Raw genomic sequence first — 21,783 nt, 5'->3', positions numbered from 1 at the left:
ACCGTACCTTAAATAAGTGCTTATAAAGAACGCTGAACCTTATCCGTGTGTGATATCTGTCTGTGGGGGGGAAGTTACTTGTCTGTACGATCGCTGGAGACGGCTCTCCCCGGAGACCTCTCCTCCTGACCCCGGCCGACCCTCCCGGTCCGTCTACCTTTTCTAACATTGGTGGCCAGCGGCGCGATCCGAATCAACGCGTAATCGTACAGAGAGTAGCTCACCCCACGACAAAACACGATGTCGACCAAAGATAGCAGCTCCACCGAGAAGTTCCAAATGGAGAAATTAGAAGAATACAACCACCGCGAACTGAGACAATTTTGCATAGAACTTGGCATTGCTACCACCGGCCTGAGTACCAAGGATGATCTAAAGCGCGCTCTTGAGTCATGGACAGAAACTGGGGTCGCAGGACCCTCCGACCAAAGCAGCGTCACACCAGACCAAAACAGCATCACACCAGAGGGGAACGCCACGGCTCCCGAGGAGCGGGGAACGGGCCTCTCGCAGGAGGAGATACGAGAAAGAGACAGAGTCAGATTACACGAATTAGAGATGGCACGACTCAAGATGGATGGGGAACTCAAGTTAGCTGAACAGAAACTCAACCTCGAGCATATGCGGCTTCGAGAGGAACGAGAAGAAAAGCAGAGACAGAGAGAGCTGGAAGAGAAAAAAATAACGCTCGAGCACGAGCGCCGACTGGCGGAAATAGAACTGCGCAAACAGAATAAGGAACTGGGGGTGCCTGAGCGACCACACACCCCGGGGCCAATTGAGAAAAAAGTTCACATCCCCAAGGATGTGGTCCGCGAGTATGTCCGAGAAGACGACATACAACAGTGGTTTAAAGCCTATGAGATCGCAATGACCTCCCACCGGATCGACCGGAGTGATTGGGGAGCCGGACTTTGGGGGAGATTTATCAACGAGGGTCGCGATGCCCTACTACAGCTCCCCGATCACCAAATGTCGTCCTACGACCACATGAAGGCTGCCCTCCTCGCCCGCTACGGCCTCACGCCCGAGATGTACCGCCAGAGGTTCCGAGACTGCACCCGGATCCCAGGTACAACTTGGGTAGAATACGTGAACTATTTCAGCCGGGCCTTCGAGGGTTGGATCAAGGGAAGTCAGGTCACCACCTACGAACAACTCTTCAACCTTATGGTATGGGAGCACCTGTCAAACAACTGTTTCGTCGAGCTCAGGCAGCACCTACTCGACAGTAAGCTGACTGACCCCCGGCAGCTCGCCGCCGAAGCTGACCGATGGGAAAGCACCCGAGTGGGCCGGAGAGGGCCACACGAGCAGAATCGAAGCAACCAAAGCCAGCACCGTCCTCGGGGTGGAGGAGGAGGCCAGGGGCGAGGGAGAGACGCCTTGCCGGCAACCCCCGTGGCCAGCACCCCGCCTCCGGCCGGCCGGAGCAACCCCCCGTTGCGTCCTGGGTTCCGGGCCAACGTCACGTGCCACCGATGCCAGCGAGTCGGCCACTACGCCAATGACCCGAGCTGCCCGCAGAACCAAACACCCAAGCCCCGCCAGGTAGCTGCCACTGCCCTCGGGGAAGAGCAATCATCGGAGGGACCCGAAGAGTATGAGCCGGCCCAGCAAGGGTGGGAACCGGCCGCCATGGTCCTGGCATGCTTAGGGGGAAGAGACATGGTTCCGCGGGCTCCCCTACCCGCCAACACCAGAAAATACGGTCAGTGGGTGACCATTAATGGACAGAGAGCCGAGGCCTTGCGTGACACCGGCGCCAGCGTGACGGCCGTCCGCTGTCACCTGGTAAAGCCCGAGCAGATCCTGCCGAACATTCTCTGCCCCGTCCGCTCGGCGGATAACTCTGAGAGCATGTGTAAGATGGCCTGCGTCCCGTTTGAATGGGGAGGGGTCTCCGGCCTACTGAAGGTGACGGTCCGGGACGATGCCCCCGTGGACTGCCTCCTGGGGAATGACCTCGAGAGTTCCCCGTGGGCCACCGTCGAGAGAAGAGAGCACTTGGGGATGCTGGGCCTCCCGGACTGGGCCTGCGTGACCACCCGATCCATGGCCGCCCGTGCCGCCCCCCGATCAGAAGAAACCGAATGGCCAGCACCTCCGCCCCCGGTTGCCCCCGTAGAGGACAACGGCGAGTCCGACCTCCCGGACCCGACTACCGAAGAAGACGCGCAACACCAGGACCTTCCGGATCTGGCTCAGTGGCGGCAAGAAGGGGGGCCCACCCAAGAACAGTTCCGCCAGGAACAAAAGACCTGTCCCTCCCTCGAGGGACTCCGCCAACAAGCCAGCACCCAAAACGCCGGGGACACCACCGGAACCCACTGGGTCTACTGGGATAACGACCTGCTCTACATCGAGCAAAGAATCGCCGAGCTGGGGGCCGGTCGAGTTCTGGTGGTACCGCTCCGCTTCCGAGACTTTCTGCTCAACCTGGCCCACGACGTCCCCCTGGCTGGACACCTGGGCCAGGACAAAACGTACAGTCGCCTGGTGACCCACTTTTTCTGGCCGAAAATGAGGAATGACGTCCTGAACCACTGCCGATCTTGCCCCACGTGCCAAGCCAGCGGGAAGAGTGGTCGGAAGCTGAAAGCCCCTCTGCAACCCTTCCCTGTGGTCACCACCCCGTTCGAGAGGGTGGGGATAGACATTGTGGGACCTCTGGACCCCCGCACGGCGCAAGGACACAGGTTCATCTTGGTACTAGTGGACCATGCCACCCGCTACCCCGAGGCGGTGCCCCTACGGACAGTGACCGCTCCGGTGGTTGGCCGGGCCCTGATGGGGATCTTCTCCCGGGTAGGCTTCCCCCGAGAAGTCGTCAGCGACCGAGGTACGAATTTCATATCCAAATACATGAAGTCCCTCTGGCAACAATGCGGGGTCACCTACAGATTCACGACCCCCTATCACCCCCAAGGGAACGGACTAGTGGAGCGTTTTAACCGCACTCTCAAAGGGATGATTGGGGGATTGGAAGAGCCTCTCCGTCGCCAGTGGGATGTACTGCTCCCGTGCCTCCTCTTCGCCTACCGAGAAGTTCCCCAGAAGTCCCTCGGTTTTAGCCCCTTTGAACTCCTCTACGGGCACCCTGTGCGAGGGCCCCTCAGCCTAGTCAAGGAAGGTTGGGAGATGGCCCCCCTCACGACCCCTCCAGACGTCTTCAAATACATCCTGGCCTTACGAAACCAGACCCGGCGCTTCAGGGAGATGGCCAAGGCGAACCTCGAGGCCAGCCAGGAGGACATGAAGAGGTGGTATGACCACAATGCCTCCTCCGTTGAATTCGAGCCTGGGCAGCAAGTATGGGTGATGTCCCCCACCGAACCATGTGCCTTGCAGGATAAGTGGACGGGGCCCTTCAAAGTGGTCGAGCGCAAAAGCCCCGTCACTTACCTCATCGACATGGGGTCTTCCCGGAACCCCCTTCGGGTCCTCCACACCAACCGGCTCAAACCACACTTTGTGCGATCCGAACTAAGCCTCTTGATGGCTACAGACAGTGGCACGGAAGAAGACTCCGAGCCCCTCCCGGATCTCCTGAAGACTCAGGAGAAGGACGGCTCCGTGGACGGGGTCCGGCTCTCTGACGCCCTCACTTCGGAGCAACGCCAGGACTGCCGGGACCTCCTGCTGCAGTTCGCTGCCCTGTTCTCCCTCACCCCCGGGGTCACCCCCTGGTGTCTGCACGACGTAGACACCGGGGACAGTCCCCCTGTCCGGCACCGGGCCTACCGCGTACCAGATCGGGTACGGGCCTGCATACAGGAGGAAGTGGCCAAGATGCTCACGATCGGGGTCATCGAGCCCTCGGACAGTCCCTGGGCCAGTCCGGTCGTATTAGTTCCCAAGGCCGCTGCCCCCGGCTCCGCCCCTGAACTGAGATTCTGCGTCGACTACCGGGGCTTGAACGCTGTCACCCGGACCGACGCTCATCCCATCCCCCGAGCAGACGAGCTGATCGACCGGCTGGGTGCCGCCCGCTACCTTAGTATCTTCGACCTAACGGCGGGCTACTGGCAGATCGGCCTCACACCCAGGGCTCAGGAACGGTCAGCCTTCTCTACCCCCGATGGCCACTATCAATTTAAGGTCATGCCCTTTGGCATGAAGAATGCCCCCGCCACGTTCCAACGCCTTGTGAACCAGGTCTTGGCGGGACTTGAAGAATTCAGCGCTGCCTACCTGGACGATATCGCCGTATACAGCCGCCACTGGTCCGACCACCTCCGTCACCTCCAGGAGGTCCTACACGCCCTCCAGCGGGCCGGCCTCACCATTAAGGCCGGCAAGTGCCAGATTGGCCAAGGGTCGGTGACCTACCTTGGGCACCAAGTGGGGAGCGGGCTGGTGGCCCCACTACAACTTAAGATTGCTGCCATCCAGTCCTGGCAGCCCCCCGTCACCCAGACCGAAGTCCGAGCCTTCCTGGGGCTCACCGGCTACTACCGGCGGTTCGTGAAGGACTACGGCAGCATCGTGGGGCCCCTCACGGGTCTCACATCCAAGAACCAACCGAAGCGGGTCAACTGGACTCCTGATTGTCAAGCGGCCTTCGAGGAGCTGAAGGCCGCCCTGTGCACCGCCCCGGTGCTCCAGGCCCCGGATTACAGTCGGGAATTTGTGGTGCAGACCGACGCCTCCGACCACGGCATCGGAGCCGTCCTCTCTCAGTTGAACCCCGAAGGTCATGACCAGCCGGTGGCCTTCATCAGTCGACGTCTCCTGGCCCGAGAACAGCGTTGGAGCACCATCGAGAGGGAGGCATTTGCAGTAGTGTGGGCCCTCAAAAAGCTCCGACCCTATCTCTTCGGTACCCACTTCCGGGTACAAACCGACCATCGACCCCTGCAATGGCTGATGCAGATGCGGGGGGAAAACCCAAAACTCTTGCGCTGGTCCATTTCCCTGCAGGGAATGGACTTCACCGTGGAGCACCGACCAGGCCAAGACCACGCCAACGCGGATGGCCTGTCCCGCTTTTTCCGCCTCGACGAAGAGAGTCCCCAAGGAGATGGGTGACTCTCCCCGCCTTCAGCTGGGGGGGACGCATGTTGGACAGGCCTCACAGACGGCTTGCTCCCTCCCCGCTCGACAGGGCCCGAACTCCGGCCCACCTGGCATATCCCCACGACAAGCACCTGTACTCCGTCTCCCGACGGACCCTCTGCCCTCGGACCCCTACTCATCACGGGGTCCAGCCCCACCGGCTTCCCCGGCCGGGTCAAGCCGCCATCTGGGGCCCTGCACCACGCGGCCGCATGGCCTCCCCTCGACCCTAACCCCGGGCCTGGCCGGCCCCGACATCCCGGCACCACCATCCACCCAGGAGGTGAGCGGACCACTTGGCAAGTCAATGGGAGAACGAACTGTCAAGGGCTCTCCCCCGCCAGGTGCCGATCGCCCCCAGCTCCCCCAGGCACTGGCTCCACCCCCTGCTGGGTGTCTGGACACCTTCATCCCGGACCCTCCGACCTCCAAGTGCGAGGGTCCGGACATCAAAGGGCACCAGCCCTATAACTGAGGCAGCTCCGGAGCAGGAAGGCAGTTGTATCCTGGAGTCGAGAGACACCGAGTGAACTCAACCTTGACGGTCTACTGGCGCTGCCGTAGCCCGCTCTTGTGAACCATCGTCCTGCCTGCTGGTGCTGCCGCGGCCTTCTGCAACAGTCATCTTCCTGGGACCTGCTGGCGCTGCCGCGGCCCGTTGTAACGACCATCCTCACCGGGACCTGCTGGCGCTGCCGCGGACCGTATATCTTCCGGGGACCTGCTGGCGCTGCCGCGGCCCGTTGTAACGACCATCCTCACCGGGACCTGCTGGCGCTGCCGCGGACCGTATATCTTCCGGGGACCTGCTGGCGCTGCCGCGGCCCGTTGTATCGACCATCCACACCGGGACCTGCTGGCGCTGCCGCGGTCCGTACCACCTAACCACCAAGCTCGAGGATTGTGAGCTCATCATCATCTCATCAGAACTACCTGATTGGTAAATAGACTGCCCCGCTACCCCCTTCCCTACCTTGCGAGACTCTAATCGAGGGGACCCCTGAGTCCAGACCTCCTTGTACCATTCAACCGTACCTTAAATAAGTGCTTATAAAGAACGCTGAACCTTATCCGTGTGTGATATCTGTCTGTGGGGGGGAAGTTACTTGTCTGTACGATCGCTGGAGACGGCTCTCCCCGGAGACCTCTCCTCCTGACCCCGGCCGACCCTCCCGGTCCGTCTACCTTTTCTAACAGGGTGACAAATGCAAAAAGAACTATTGAAGGACAGAATGCAGAACAATGTCATTCATTCACCCCAGTACAGAGATCTGGACCTAAATCCATCTTTTTTTTGCTCACCATGCCATTCCAGTTTGGAGCCAGCCATATGCAAATCAGTCTTGACCCTGTGCCCTATGGGAAAAGTCCAGCCCGAACTTCCAGTCAAGGTCCTCCCTGGATTGGAAACAAGCATCCTAGGACCGGTTTCAGGGTTTCACCCCTCTTCAGCCAGGATAGCTTGATTCCAGTGGCAAGGAGAGCACGGGACTCACGTGTGAGCATACCCGTCCCACTCGGGGTGACAAATGCAAAAAGAACTATTGATGGACAGAATGCAAAACAATGTCATACATTCACCCCAGTACAGAGATCTGGGCCTAAATCCATCGTTTTTTTGCTCACCGTGCCATTCCAGTTTGGACCCACCCATATGCAAATCAGTCTTGACCCTGTGCCCTATGGGAACAGTCCAGCCCGAACTGCCAGGACAGGTCCTCCCTGGACTGGAAACAAGCATCCTAGGACCGGTTTCAGCCCTCGTCAGCCAGGATAGCTTGATTCCAGTGGCATGGAGAGCACGGGACTCACGTCTGAGCATACCCGTCCCCCTCGGGGTGACAACTGCAAAAAGATCTATTGTTTTGCCAATGTGCAACATTCCGTCCATCATCTTGTGTGTTTTGCTGTTTGCCCTATGTGGGAAGGGTATGCCCAGACGTGGGTCCGGTGCTCACTACGCCACTGGAGTCAAGCTATCCTGGCTGAAGAGGGGTGAAACCCCAAAACTGGTCCTAGGATGCTTGATTCGGGTCCAGGGAAGACATGGCTTGGCAGTTTGGGCTGGACTGTTCCCATGAGGCACAGGGTCAAGACTGATTTGCATATGGCCATGTCTGAACTGGGGTGGCGTGGTGAGCAAATTAACGATGGATTAAACCAGATCTGTGACTGGGGGTGAATGTTTTGCCAATGTGCAACATTCCGTCCATCATCTTGTGTGTTTTGCTTCCCAGTCTAATTAACTTCTTAACTTGAGCTTAACCCCTTCCATTTCATGACTTGCTTGGGCCCCTCTAGCCTTCTTCTACCCTCTGCTTTTCCTCCTCAGTGGCTTGCTCGTCCCTGAACCACGCCTGCCATAATTTCCTTCTTTTTTCACTGTCTTTACTGTCCAATGTTCTCTTTCCTGTTACCTCTAATCTGGTTTTTAGAGCCCTTCGAACCTCTTACCCCTAGCGACACCTGCCCCCTTCCTTAACCTTGCCTGCCCCTGTTGCCCTATCACACACATTCCCAGCTTTGTGCCCTACTTGGCCTATGTCCCAGGGAGAGTTGGTGGGATTTTGTTACACCGGAGCAACTGCGACATCCTTGGGAAATTATGCAAAGTCGAAGCTGCGGTTGTTGCATTACGGCCACGCCACTGTGCCTGCACTCTCCACCTCCCCAATCGGGGAGGGTGGCACCCCACCCCCAGCCCGGGACACGGCTTATCAACCAAAATTTATGGATTTAATGCTGAGTGGCTATTGATTTGTTCAAACATCAATCATAAAGACGGGATGCACTCCTCGTGTTTCAATTCTCCGTTTTCCGATTTGTAAACGTGTTCCATTATTGCGTGCAGACTTGGTTAAGTGCCCTACCCAACTGGCACTGAATATAAAACACATTACAAAGGGGCGCCTTGTCGCCCCGCCAATCGCACTGCTGCGTAACGCCTCCTTGGCAAAACTTTATATGAGGTAATCCATTGTTTAACAATTCTTGGACAATTTTTAAACATGACTTTTACTCAAATGTTTTTCCTTTGTTTAACTAAGTCCACACACCGGATGTGTATGCCATTTCCCAAGCTTCTAATGTTCAAACTGTGTCCATACAGACTTCTTGAAAGAACACGAATAGAGCATTCTTCATAAAAGGCAGCGTTTATTCGATAAAAATACCCAACGGCGGGAAATTCATATGTAGTGAGCCAATTAGGTGATAAGAGGGAGGGGCCAAAAGTTATACATAAAGAAGGAGAAACGAGTCGAGCCTTAGGCCAGGATTTAAGAAACGTCAAAGCAGGAGTTGTTTTTAAACGTTGCACGGCAGGTACGTGAAGAACCATTAGTTTAGAACACCACGTAGAGAGGCATGATTAAAGATTAATCGATGGGCGAAAAATAAAGATACTTGAAGGGTACTAGGATAGAATCGAAACGGGAATACAAGTACTTGGGTTGATGCTTTTGTGAAGGGTGAAATCGGAATGTATGATTAATATGGAGTAAAGGTTAGCGCATCAGTGTAATAGCACAGATCTTTTGACAAGCCTTAGGATAGAAGTAATGAGGAACCTATGTACCTGGGCTGACTATTTTTCAACGGGTATAATACAAAGGCATATCTAAATAATCGTACAAACCTCATAAGGGCTCAAGGTAAAGACAGTGGAATACCACATATACCGACGAAAAAACAGTTTGTTTAGAAAAAGTGTGGATATCATGTTATACAGTATTTGTGATAATGTGTTCATGATTATTTACAGTGACCCCTGAAGAAGGGCAATCATGCCCGAAATGCATTGGGTATTTTTATCGAATAAACGCTGCCTTTTATGAAGAATGCTCTATTCGTGTTCTTTCAAGAAGTCTGTATGGACCCAGTTTGAACATTAGAAGCTTGGGAAATGGCATACACATCCGGTGTGTGGACTTAGTTAAACAAAGGAAAAACATTTGAGTAAAAGTCATGTTTAAAAATTGTCTAAGAATTGTTAAACAATGGATTACCTCATATAAAGTTTTGCCAAGGAGGCGTTACGCAGCAGTGCGATTGGCGGGGCGACAAGGCGCCCCTTTGTAATGTGTAATATTGATTTGTTCACCCTTAGAGGACTTAGGGGCATATTATCAAGCACAGCGTTAAAATTATCGCTGTTTTAGCGGCAGAAAACTGCAGCGGCGATATTGGGCTTGATAATATGTTGCAGAGAATTCCAATAGAAGCCCATGTTGACACCAGAACATGGGCTTCTGTGGGAATTCTCCAGGGCATATTATCAAGCACATTATCGCCGCTTTAGCGGCAGTTTTCTGCCGCTAAAGCGGCGATAATTTTAACGCCCTTTCTTGATAATATGCCCCTTCATTCTGAGTTATTTTAAGAGGTCACATTCCTTCTAATTAGTGATCCTGCATATGATGTTTACCATTTTCAGTATTGCCTCCCTGCAAGGCGCGCGTGGTGCAGTGGCGTAACGAAAGTTGAAGGGGCCCCCCTGCAAGTTACACCGAGGGGCCCCAGCTCTGGATTCAATTTGGAGCTCTCCAGTGTGAGTACAGTGCTGAGGGCCCCCCTGCAGCTCTGGGGGCCCCCCGCACTGCGGGGGATGCGGGGGCCTGTGTTACGCCCCTGGCGTGGTGTCTCTGAATGTGGAACAATGGGATAATACTGAATGCTTTGCTCTGTTTGGAGCTGCAAAACCTGAGGTGCCAGTTTTTTTCCCTGCAGAAATTCCACCAGCTTTTGCACTGTGACTTTGTGCAGGGTGGCAAAGTGTGGTATTACTGCATTAATTTGCAATTGCAACCACATCTTTGCATCCGATTCTGGATTACCGCAGGGCTCAGCTTGACGCCACAAGAGTTTTATCTTCCTATGGTTTATCTCCTCTGAAACCAAAGAACCTCAAACTACGAACAGAACTTTGTTTAGTGATATATCTTTTATATTCCAGAAGCTCAACATGAACTCATGACTGTGGTGTGTTAATCATTTACTCTGGGTGAGAAATAATGCATGTGTCTTCCAAGGCTCTGGGTATTGATTTTTTTTTGTTTTGCTTTATTGTAGGGCAAAGGATCAGGGTTATACAGCTTGGCACACTCTCTTTTCCACTTGGACGTTGTGTACGTTTTAAAAATAACATTTTATAAGCACAGGTGCTAGTAAAAATCCCAGAAATATGCAATTTTTAGAATTATGCCTCTTCTCTCCTACAGCTTTAATTGGCATGTTGTGTCTATTGGTATCTGATCAAATGTATTGCAAATAACACGTTAGAAGTTCAGATAATGCCCCTTAATACATTATTACATCAAGAAACTACTAATAGGATATTTACTCAATAAAAATGCTCTGCTTACCCTGTGTTTTGCTTTCCACCCATGCATTTATTGCCTCTGCGGCAGTCTTTGCATCTTGGAAATTCACCAGCTTTATGTCGCTTTGAAAAAAATCCTTGTTGCTATGGAGATATTCCTCTTTCACAGTAAATCCGTCTTGAAAGTAGAGGGCACTTGCAAGAGTAAACGCGAATTCTTTATTTTTGTCAGAGAAGGCTGAGAAGAGCGTTCTGAAGCCTGATAATTCTTCACCTAAACGAAATGCACACATTGTCATTTCCATGAAACCGACGTTGAACCAGTGTATTTGTCATGAACATGCTCTACCCACTGTTTAGGCAGAAAAAAAGATTGTTCGTAAAAAACACATTGCAGATTAATGATCCCTTGATATAATTAGACTATTAGGTGTTCCTTAATGTTGAATTTCTGATGTGGTCATTTTGCATGTGCAGTTACTGATATTGGGGGAGCTGGTCATTCTAGGATGTCCAGTTCCTTAGCCCTCACAGGTGAACAGTCAGAAATGTGAAATAACCAGGACAATCGGTAATACTGCACCTGATTAGTACCCATTTTCAGCCACTTTCTCGCCTCAGAAAATGGCTGTTTTTCCTCAGTTAAAATGTCCCAAGAAGAGACATCCGGATTGTGGTGTTTTCTCATTTCTTGTAATCCTGTTGTTGGCGGAAACTCCCCAATACCACACATTGACTCAAGTCTCATGCCAGCTACCCACTGTTCAGTGTTCCACATTATTAAAAACTTTACTGTGCCTACGGCCTCTCATACTTGCTTTGACATACAGACCCCACAGTGGCCTCTTGACTGATAAATGCACTAACATGTTAAGTGACCCCTTGCATGATGCTCCAACATCCAGGCAAATATAATAGTGTACTTCGAACCTCTTCCTCAAAAAGACAAACCATATACTGAAAAACACAGGTCCACCATGCTTCCTCCTCCTTTGGCCTAAAGAACTTGCTGCAGTCCCATCCCATGAGAACTTGTGTAGTGTTTTGTAAAAACCTAAGGTATATAGAATAAGAACAAGAATTCACACTTTACCTTGTCCCCACCTTCAATGACAACTAACACAAAAAGATAAAATCCTGCAGTGAGCTGTCCACTCATCAAACAGATGCCCCACAGGTAAGATTGAGCAGTGACCCACATTGAATGAATAAGTGTTTTTAGCACTGGCTCGTGGACAAGTTTAATTGTCACAACCGTCTCATGTAATAAAACCCCACTGGTGGCAGATAATTATAGGCCCATTAGTCTTATTGATACCACACAGAAACTCTTTGGTAGAGTCATCTTATCGAGACTACAAGATTGGCTAGAGGATAATGATGTTCTGTGCCCCTTTCGTAATTGCACATCTATGATTGATCAAGTATTCAGGCTCCAGCTAACATATTGGACATCCATTGTGCTTGAAAGCGCCAAACTCTACGCGGTGTTCGCAGATCTAAGATCTGCATTTGATCTGGTCCCCAGAAATATGTTGTGACATGTGCTGGCAGAGATGGTTGCCCTAGCGTACTCTTGTCAAATTATTGAGAGACTGCATGAACAGAACTTTTCCCAGGTCTGCTGCGGACGGTAAGGAGAAGTGACAGAACCCTTCCCAGCTAACAGGGGTGTTAGGCAGGGCTGGGTCATTGCCATGACACTCTTTACCCTGTATATTAATGATATGGTTGCCCGTCTCTAAACTCTTGTGATAATGATGCGCCCAGGCTAGCTAACATGAAAGTCCCAGCACTAATGTTCGCAGGCAACACACTCCTTTTATCTAAGTCGCCTACGGGGATACAGTAGATTTCGGATGAACTCAGTAGCTTCTGTGTTCAGAGAGGGTTGGCAATAAATGTCAACAAAACCAAATACATGGTTTTCAACCCCTGTCCCATGACATTTGCCAAACCTACCCTGAACGGATCCCCGTTCGAACAGGTCTATTTAATAGAATATCTTGATATTACTCTCAATGAGAAACTGGACTGGGCCCAACATATCTCTAAACGAAGGCTTACATTGGAGAAACATGTTGGTGGGCTGTTGAAGGTTCACTGGGGGTCTTTCTATAAACCAGTTTCCCCGCTTGGGCAGATTTAGACGTATCAAGCACAGGGTGCAGCCCATCATGGTGCCGAGCTATGGGGGCACAAGATTACAAAACCATAGGAAATAGTTGAGAATCAGTTTCTGGGGCAAGCGCTGTGCCTCCGGTTAGCACTCCTCTGATCCCGCTAAGGCTAGATCTGGTGCTCAGGCCAATTTCAGAAAAAATTGCAGCCAGGCCATTAATTTACTGGAGAAAACTCTGGGCCACTCTGGAATTGCTACACGACCGCCGTGGGCTAGAGGAGATACTTAGTCATCCAGGGGCTGGTAACCTTCCTTGGATCAAATATGTAAGAGAGTCACTGCTGAGTATGGGGCTGGCTAACCTTTGGGAAGACCCTGGGGGGACTGGCTTATTACCAGCAAACTGGAGCTCAAAAGGTGGTTTAAGAATCCTAAACTACATATGCTCTTGTCAACCCAGGCCTTGGGCACTCTGACCATCTCCTTTTTTGGGGAAGGGATTTTTACAATACTGGCCATTTTTAGATGAAGCTGAACCAAGCCTGGCTAGAAAACTGTATTTACAGTTTAGACATGGGTCCTTACCACTCTGCACCAATACCTCGAAATGGGTGGGCCCTGCTAGGTCAGCAGAGATGGCCTGTCCATCCCGAGGCCACATCAAAGAGACAGTGGCTCACGTGCTGTTTTTTGCTCAGAGTACAAAAGGGCAAGGGCCAAATGGCTAATTCCTATCGGCAGGAATCTTGGTACCTCACAGCATGTAGTGGCTTGTAGAATTGTATAATCGGACACCAGCAAACATATTGTCTTTGCAGCCTCAAGGTACTTATTTACTACGTGGCGGATAAGGAGGAAAAACGTTTTATTACGATTGGTTAAAGCTGCTGAGTGTGCCTTACATTAATCCAACAATGTGTGAATGGTAGCTGGCATGATACTCCAACACATACCCAGAATGTATTAGCACGTGGAGACCACTGGTATTCTTTCTATATAAAGCAGATTGGCTTATGAGAGGGCTTCTGAGCGCTAGGGTTTTTTGCTTCAAACTGTATTTCTATCTTTATTGAATTGATAGGGAGAACGATCGTGTTTTATTGATCTTAATAATTATTTTTTAATGTATTTATTCACCTTGTATGCCTATTCCTATATTCTTTGGAATTTGTATATGGCCACAATGATTTGTATTCTTTAATATATTTATTTGTGCGTCTCTTCTATGACATGATGCCACAATAAAGAGTATTGTACCTAACTCAATAAAACAAGCTTTGGCAAAGCCAATAGGTCTGGCCTTGGCAACCAAGCATTTTTTTTTTGTTGCGACTATTTTCAGTAAGCTGCATGCCTCAAATGTCAAGTTGAAGCAATGTAACCACAATCTACTATTTCTACCTCTTGCTAATCAAGAGGTAATTGCTTGTACATGGGAAGTAACTAAGTTCTATGCTCACACTCTAATAAAATATTTAGGGCCAGATGTACTTAATTGCGTGTTTGCGATTTCCTAATACCAAATTTTAGCAATTCATTATTAGGAAATCGCAAACTGCGATATACACTGTTAGCGATTCCAGAGGGTTGCAAATGGACCTGCCTCATCAATATTCATGAGGCAGGACATAATTTGCAACCCATTGTCAATGGCTACAATCACAGAGATGGTGGCCTTCTGGAGTCAGCAGACCACCATGTCTGTGATTGCTTTTTAAATAATACAATATTTTTTTTTGTAATGCAGCTTGTTTTCCTTAAAGGAAAATTGGATGCATTTCAAAAATAAAAATGAAAAGCTACCTTTTAGTTTTTTAAGAGTAGGCAGTGGTCCGTGGGACAAAGGGGAAGGGGTCCCTTGGAGATCCCTTCCCGTTTGCGAATGGTGTACCACCAACTTGAAGTTGGTAGTAACTGCAAATGTTTGCGGCCGCATTCCCGGTCTCAAAACATTCAGACATACTAGTGCTATTCAGTATTAGACAGGTATGCCCTAAACACCCTCCTTCCTATAACATATTCGCAAAATCAAAATGTAATTCGATTACAAGTTACCTAGTCGGTAAAATCCTTCGTACATCTGGCCCATAGTGCGAGGTTGTGTTACACACAGTTCACTGGCTTGGTTTTACGTGTTCTGCATTTCTGTGAAATGCAGTGTACATAGAGAAAAAAAGAAACATTTGTGGCTAAGTGAAAAGGGCAACAAAACGCTTTCTCATATACCACTATAAGGCTTAAATGTGTTTATATTGAAATGTACTTTAATATTAATGCACACCACTTGGCACTATCTATCTGAAATATGTGTACATGTCTGCAGGATCGACTCACATCCATCATGCAGAGCAAACAGAAAGACAAGCCCTGTGATGGGAAGTGCCGCACAAAAACACAGTGGTAGGGGGCTAAAAGGTGACGTTTCTATTCTTATTAAGAAAGACCGTTGCAATGAATAAACAAATACATTTGGGTAAAATATGACAAAAATAAGCACTGAGGATTGATCAGCGGCGTTTGTGCACAGAAAACAAACTTAATTCATGTTTATAGTTGAGCAGTGGAATAACTTAACCTATAGCCGCACATGCATGGCGGCCCCTGCATTTGCCGCCCTACGGCATTGTGTAAGAGCGGGGGAGGAGGGGTGCTGGCGATTACCTTGACGGCCTCCATGCGATGGCCGCAGGTAAGAGCGGGGAAGGGGGAGACCACCGCCCCCATAAGTTGTGCCCCACAGGGCGGACCACCAACCCCGACCTCCCTTGCTACGCTGCTGTAGTTAAAGCTGACAATGGGTCTACTTCCAGACTAAACAACTGAGCGTGCAGATGCCATGTACTGAACCAGTTCCTTCATAAATAGAAAGCTTTCATTCTAACATGATACTATAATGCACCCCTTAAGCACGTGAGCAACAAGCCTTAAGGCAAAGAATTGCTTTGGGATTATTACTGGCTGTTGTAAGCAAGGCTGCTATAGAGAAAACTGTCATTGCCCAGCATCATATATCGTCTCTATAAGTTATAAACAAAAACAGAGGGGCAGATTTAGAATAACTGGCGCATCCCTGCATATCAGCAGGGATGCGCCAGTTATTGTGCGTCACAACTCCGCCACCGTGGATGCACCGCATTTACAATGCGGCGCACCATGGGGCAAAAACGGACAGATGCGTGACGCATCTGTGCCATAAAGGCAGCGCATTGCTGGAGTTGCGTCGCATGCGTGACGCAGCTCCAGCAAGGCTCTGGGGTGCCCTATCTGTACAATGCTGCGTCAATCCTTACGCCTGCTTCAAGCAGGCCCAGGGTTTTGACGCAGCATTGGCTCAAAAGTGACTTTTAGGAGACGTTCCTGTGACGGAACGCCCCCCCCCCCCCGCACAGGAGCGCCTACTTCTGGTGCAGGGCTTTACAACGTGAGGCATCTCCCAGATGCGTCACGTTGTAAATACCCCGCAGCATGGCGCTGGTTTTGCGCCGCCGCTGCGTCACAAAAGTGACGCAACGGCGACGTAAAAGCGGCGCAAGGGGCTTGTAAATCTGCACCTCAATGTTTTGAAAAAAACACTCACATTATTTTACCAGTCCTGGCACTGAAAGTGTCTATTTTGTGGCTGACGTGCCTATTGTGCAAAAGCAAAGTAAGTCGCTTACAGTGAGGGCAGCCAGTAGCTAAAGAGGGATGGCTTATTACCTCTGTTGTATGCTCTGTGGGAGAAACAAAAGTGTGAATGTAAACAAGACTTAAAAAATATATAAATCAAAAATACATACACATACACACTTAAAGGGGCTTTGTGTCTGTCCTCTTCGCACGTAGGTCTGTTCAGCTGACATTCACATTTTGTTTCTTCCCACAGAGAACGGATCATAGATCATCCCATTTCAGGCACTGACCCTCCTACACTGTGAGTGATGGCATTTAGACTAAAGTCATGTGCATGTCCAAATAAAAAGAATGTGTTGGTGGATCAATACTTTATATTGCCAATATTGTTTTTTCATCATTTTTATTAGTCACCCTTGTGTATTTGAACTATGTGTTCAGGGGAAAGTCATTCAAAGCCCATAGTACCCTTTCACTGCACCTCTGACCATCATATTTTCCCTTGAAGTGCATTAAAACTGACATTTATTCGCAAACAGGGCTGGACTTGGAAAGCTGTTGAAATGGTACATCTTTTTTTATTTCGAATTCAAAGCACTTGCCATAAAAATAAAAAGGAGAAAATAAACAATGCATCAACATAAATGTTACATATTCTTTCAATAAACATGTTTAATTTAAAACAATCATTGCATTCCATTTTAATGGAACTTTATTGGTGCTGGCCCAGCAGACTTGTGTACATAGAACAGGTATAGAAACCCATTCTAGTTGTAATCCTTCTCACAGAAAAATATTATCCTTATAGGTGTAAAGAAAAAGTATTATTGGTTTTCAATTAGTGTAACCAGAATTAAATTATTGGATCAGCAGAAATAGCACTTAAGTACACTTATTTTTAGTCAGATGTGGAGTGCGCATATGAACAGGCAAAATGCTGTGTGAGGAGTGTTGACCTAAAGCCCATCTGTTTATGTGTGTATGTATGTATTTTTACTCATGTATTGTTTTCAGTACTTGAGGCTGGAAAAACAGTTAAAGCTGCTTCTAGGCCAGACCTTCAAAGGGTTTCAATACTCATTCTGAGCGTGGGTGCCTGTTAGGACGTACCCATCCTGTTGTCAGGGCCGGCTTTAGCGCTGGTGGTGCCCAGTGCGACAATCAGTTTTGGCGCCCCCATAACCACCTCTTAGGATTCTCTCACTAACACCAGGCAAAAGTGCTCATCTCTCCAATCATAAGTTATTGCTAAAAACAGCGCCCCACCCTTGAGGTCAGCGCCCCCTCCACAGGTCAGTGCTCTGTGCAACCGCACCAGTCGCACTGCCCGAAAGCCGGATCTGCCTGTTGTAATAAAATTCTGTGCAATAGTTACATTTTTTCTAATTGATATTTGATTTTGCAAGCATATAAACATCAAGTTTTTATTTTCTTTGATGTGCTTACAATAAACAAAATAAAAAATAACCATCATGCCAGCTTGCCAAGTCAAAACCTGTTGGCTATGCCAATGCTTGTTTGATGAGCATCACATGCCACTTTCCCCAATTAGCTCGTATGTTGACCTAAAAATTCTTTCTGCTTTCATCACCAAAATATTTTTATATCAGTATATGCCATGGCATAATCGAAATTAGTAGTTATCTTTTGACAATTACATCCATTTCATAGTTATCACATGTGTTGGTAGCATAATGCGTCATTTTGTTGAAGATGAACTCACTTTCTTCCGTTCCTTGTAGTTTTAAGGCTTCTCTTAACTGCTTCTGTGTTTTCCCCTTTGCCCCCAACTGTACCATTCCAAGAATCAGTGTCGCGCTGAGGGGGGAATACATAACGTTATCCGCTGAATCCGACGAGCAGATGCTCTTGTAGAGACCCACAGCAAACTCTGTGGTTCCGTCACTCCAGAAACTCAAAATGGCGCCTGACGATGCAATCCCGCCAAATAGTGCCAACAGAAAACTGTGAAAGATGGCGCTTCTCATTGTAACGATTTATTGCAGCCTTCTGGGGAATCAAACGAAGTGAAATCAAAATGCAAAAGAAAGAGTAACTGTTACAAAATATAAGTAAGTAAGTAAGTACTACAAAATGTAAAAAGGTACCCTGGTGTCAACAAACGGATTATTCTGTAGAAATACGCATGTGAGGGCACTGTTCCACTGTTACATATTACACACGATGCCTGTGCTGTGAGATCTGCTCTGCGATTTAGAATTCAGCACAATGATGGCAAGTGTCATGTTTAATTAAGCTAGAGCAGAAATATGAATTAAATATAAACCTGCATTATTTAAAATGAATAGCTCTCCAGCGTTAAAAAGGTATGGGCTAGGCGGGCTCTTTTTCAGCATCGTTTCAGCTCAGAAGGGGCTTGTAGTACTTACATGATGCGGAGTGTGTCTACTGACTGTTCGTATCAGCACCCCACACCGCTAAAAGGCTTAGTAAAGACAGCTCGCGGCACGGCCAGGTTACTGAAAAAATGGAAGGGCAAATTCTGTCTTACTTGTATTTCACAGCTGGCTGATAAAGCCTGTGTTTCTATTTCTGAACTATAGAATGTATTACTCATTAGTCAATCATTAATTCTAAGGACAAGTGGCTTGAAGGAAAGTAAAATCAATGGCTCCGTTTGCCACACAGTTACAGTGACCACTAATAAAGAATTTGGCTGGTAAAAATAAGGGGTGTATCCGAGAAGGATGGGTCGCTTTGCAGAATTTGAACTAAGGTCCCTTCGTCTTCCATATCTCACAGATAATAATTGACCTTGGGCTGAATGGGGGGTGGGGTCCTGTTGAGTGGGGGGGAGGGGCTGAAAGGTTCCCCATGCCCAAACTTGTGATACACCCCTAGTAAAAATCAGGAAATATGTGGTAATCCCATTATCGCAATCAGGAGTTTAGATATACTTCGACTTACCGTATGCCTCACTGGCCAGTGGAAATAAATGCATTAGAACATTAACGCCTCTGGGGTAATAACTCAGTTATGCTAGAACATATTATTTCATTTAGTTGCAATGGTTGGTGAGGGGAACAATTATGTGACCGCTGTCACCATGCATGTACATGCCACACCTGCATTAATAATTTATAATAATTTCAGGTGTAGTCCGCTATGATTCGACGCCCTTCCATGACAATTACTGGGCTTTAAACTGGTGTCCGCTCACTTTTGAAAGTTTTTTTTAAGGCCATTCTGGCATTTTTGGAGTGTTATTTGACCTTAAAATATGCAACAACAAAAAATTATTGTATTTAAATATGAAAATTCAATGCAATTATGCAGTAGCTTCTTTCTAATATATTTTTAACGTTTAAGCGCAGTGTGCTTTTGGTTTGCTTTTATTTAATTTTAATAATTATTATTATAGTTATATATTTTATTATCATCTTTCTTCTTTCGTGAAGATGAAAAAGACAATAACAAGATGCTTCTAAAGCATGCCTAACAGCCTAGCAACTAAAATATAGTTAATGATTGTGAACAAAGACAAAAATAAAAAATAATCTGAGACATCCAGCAAAAGAAACCTGTAAGTAAAAGTAACAAGGATAAAAATTATCAACATTATTTGCCCCAAAAATATTTTTAAAAAACGTCCCCTAATATAAACAACTAAAAATACTATGTATAATCAATAACAATCTTTTTTGCGAAGTTTTTTTAAATATCTGTCCTTCAGCCTACCCCCATCATTTATACTATTTCCTAATTTGCTCCAAATTGTCTGAAAATCGTGCAACTCTTTTGTTGCTTGCAAAAACTACCCCATACGGGTACAATTTTTAACTCCAACAAAATTTACCCTCCTCTATCTTCTTAAAATATCCTTGCCTTACCCCCTGCTGTTGCTTTTCATGCATGGAATTGACCAGCTATTGTTGTCACTTTCAAAGTGGGCTATTGAAAGCAAGATCTAAACCTGTGTGTTTATACTTTCTGACCAGCTGTTAGATGTCGCTAATCTGTAAAGTAATTAAAGAGTTATGTCATTTAATCTAAAAAAACAAGGTCCTACTCAGATAAAAATAGCAGAGCCAACGATTCTTCAAGTTAGCTTTTTGAAACCGTGAGAACGTTATCTAAATTTAATAATTCGCAGACCCTCACACCTACCAAACAATTTTGTGCAGATTTGGCTGAATTCTTTCAGACTAAAGTCAATGATGTGTACAAAGATTTTTCTGCAAATCTAAAGGTCGACTTCTGCTTCTCTTGGACGGAGAAAAATAGTGATACGCATTCCCTTGTGAACTTTTCCCCCCTAACTAAAAAAGATAGAGTAGAAGGTTATTAGAAGCTACCAAATCAGGTTCTCCTACGGACCCTTGCCCTCCTAATGTATTACATATTGTCTCAAATTATATCTCAAAGCATTTGACTTCTCTTAATACGGTGTTAGTTTCAGGCCACTACTCAATGGAATGGCTATCTCAGCGATAACAATCCACGCTAGCCGGCGATAATTATCCTAGCGCTAAGTGCGCTTAGCGATAATTATCGCCGGTTGTTGCTGATATGCCCCCTAGTTCTGCAAGACACCTCTCTGTCCGGAAAAAAAAAAAGAAAGATGGGGAGGGAGACGTTTTCTCTTCTTTGCCTGCAAACTCTGGAACTTGACGCAGTTGGAACTGAGATCAGAATCAAACCACTCTTTTTTTAGAAAGTCTTCAAAGACATGGCTGTTTACCAACAGCTTGGCTAGTCAATAATGGAAATAGGCATTCTGCCTCGTCTTTCAGTAACTGATTGCTCCAAGACGCCTAAACATTTGGGCGCTCTGCAAAAGTTTCACTTACTCACTCATTAAAGTTGAATTTGTTTGCTTAAATGATTTATTTCACCTTCCACCATTGCATGTAAAATGCAGTTGAAATTACGCAGCATTGTTTAAATTCATTTTCAGTAGTACATTATTTAGAGCTTTCTTTGAAACTGTTTCTGTTTCAAGAAATTCCCATTTCATGTGTGATTTCAACATCAGCAATTGGTGCTAATTGAACAGTTCCCTAAACTCCCATCTGCTAAAAGGATAACATGCATGTTTTATTGTACATATAAATTGCCCCCAGCCATTGGAAGTGAACCACACGCCATGATGGAATGTTAACCATTTGACCTGTGCAATCCCGACAAGAGCTGTTTCAAATGATTATACCATTGCAATGCATGATGGTACATGTTGTTTGAAACAAACCTATATCCTATATAGGGGCTAAAATTAACCAATTGCAGTTAGGGGCACCGGAGCCCATAGCTACCTGGATTCTTGGTGTGTTGTTATCACCCGTGATTGATATTGTTGTATTATCAATTTAAGCATTCAAGGTGGAAAAAGTATCCATGTGACTATGGGCCCCAGTGCCCCTAATTGCAAATAGTTCATTTTAGTTTCTTATATGGGATATAGATTTCTTTCAAACTACATGTACCATCATTCATTGCAATGGCAGAATCATTTGAAACAGCCCTTACCGAGATTGCACAGGTCAAATGGTTAACATTGTATCATCGCGTTGGTTACTTGTAACTATTGTGTATCACTTGTTTCAATTGTTATTGATTTTAGGGTTGCATGGCATTGCCTTCATTTTCAATTGTAAATAGCAGATATACCCGCTGTGTATATAAACACAAACGATGGACTATGCAATGTAGC

At 47.6% G+C, this 21,783-nt stretch overlaps 1 protein-coding gene across 2 annotated transcripts in view; it reads right to left on the bottom strand.

Annotated features, from left to right (window-relative positions):
- SERPINI2 (serpin family I member 2) overlaps positions 1–18,618 on the bottom strand; it is a 100,373-nt gene extending 81,755 nt beyond the window's left edge. The window contains exons 1-3 of one of the 2 annotated variants that reach the window (XM_085635183.1): positions 18,503–18,618; positions 17,836–18,122; positions 10,422–10,652 (exon numbers count right to left, since the gene is read on the bottom strand). In XM_085635183.1, the coding sequence (XP_085491309.1) occupies positions 10,422–10,652; positions 17,836–18,100 (496 nt within the window). In that variant the 5' untranslated portion in view covers positions 18,101–18,122; positions 18,503–18,618. The remainder of the gene's footprint in view (positions 1–10,421; positions 10,653–17,835; positions 18,123–18,502) is intronic. The other variant, XM_085635184.1, reaches the window with a different exon arrangement.
- Between the last annotated feature and the right edge of the window lie 3,165 nt (positions 18,619–21,783).

Source organism: Triturus cristatus, chromosome 11 (genome assembly GCF_964204655.1).
Source record: "Triturus cristatus chromosome 11, aTriCri1.1, whole genome shotgun sequence".
Lineage (NCBI taxonomy): Eukaryota > Metazoa > Chordata > Amphibia > Caudata > Salamandridae > Triturus > Triturus cristatus.
Note: the sequence above shows the minus strand (reverse complement) of the source record. Positions and strands in the feature narration are given on the sequence as shown.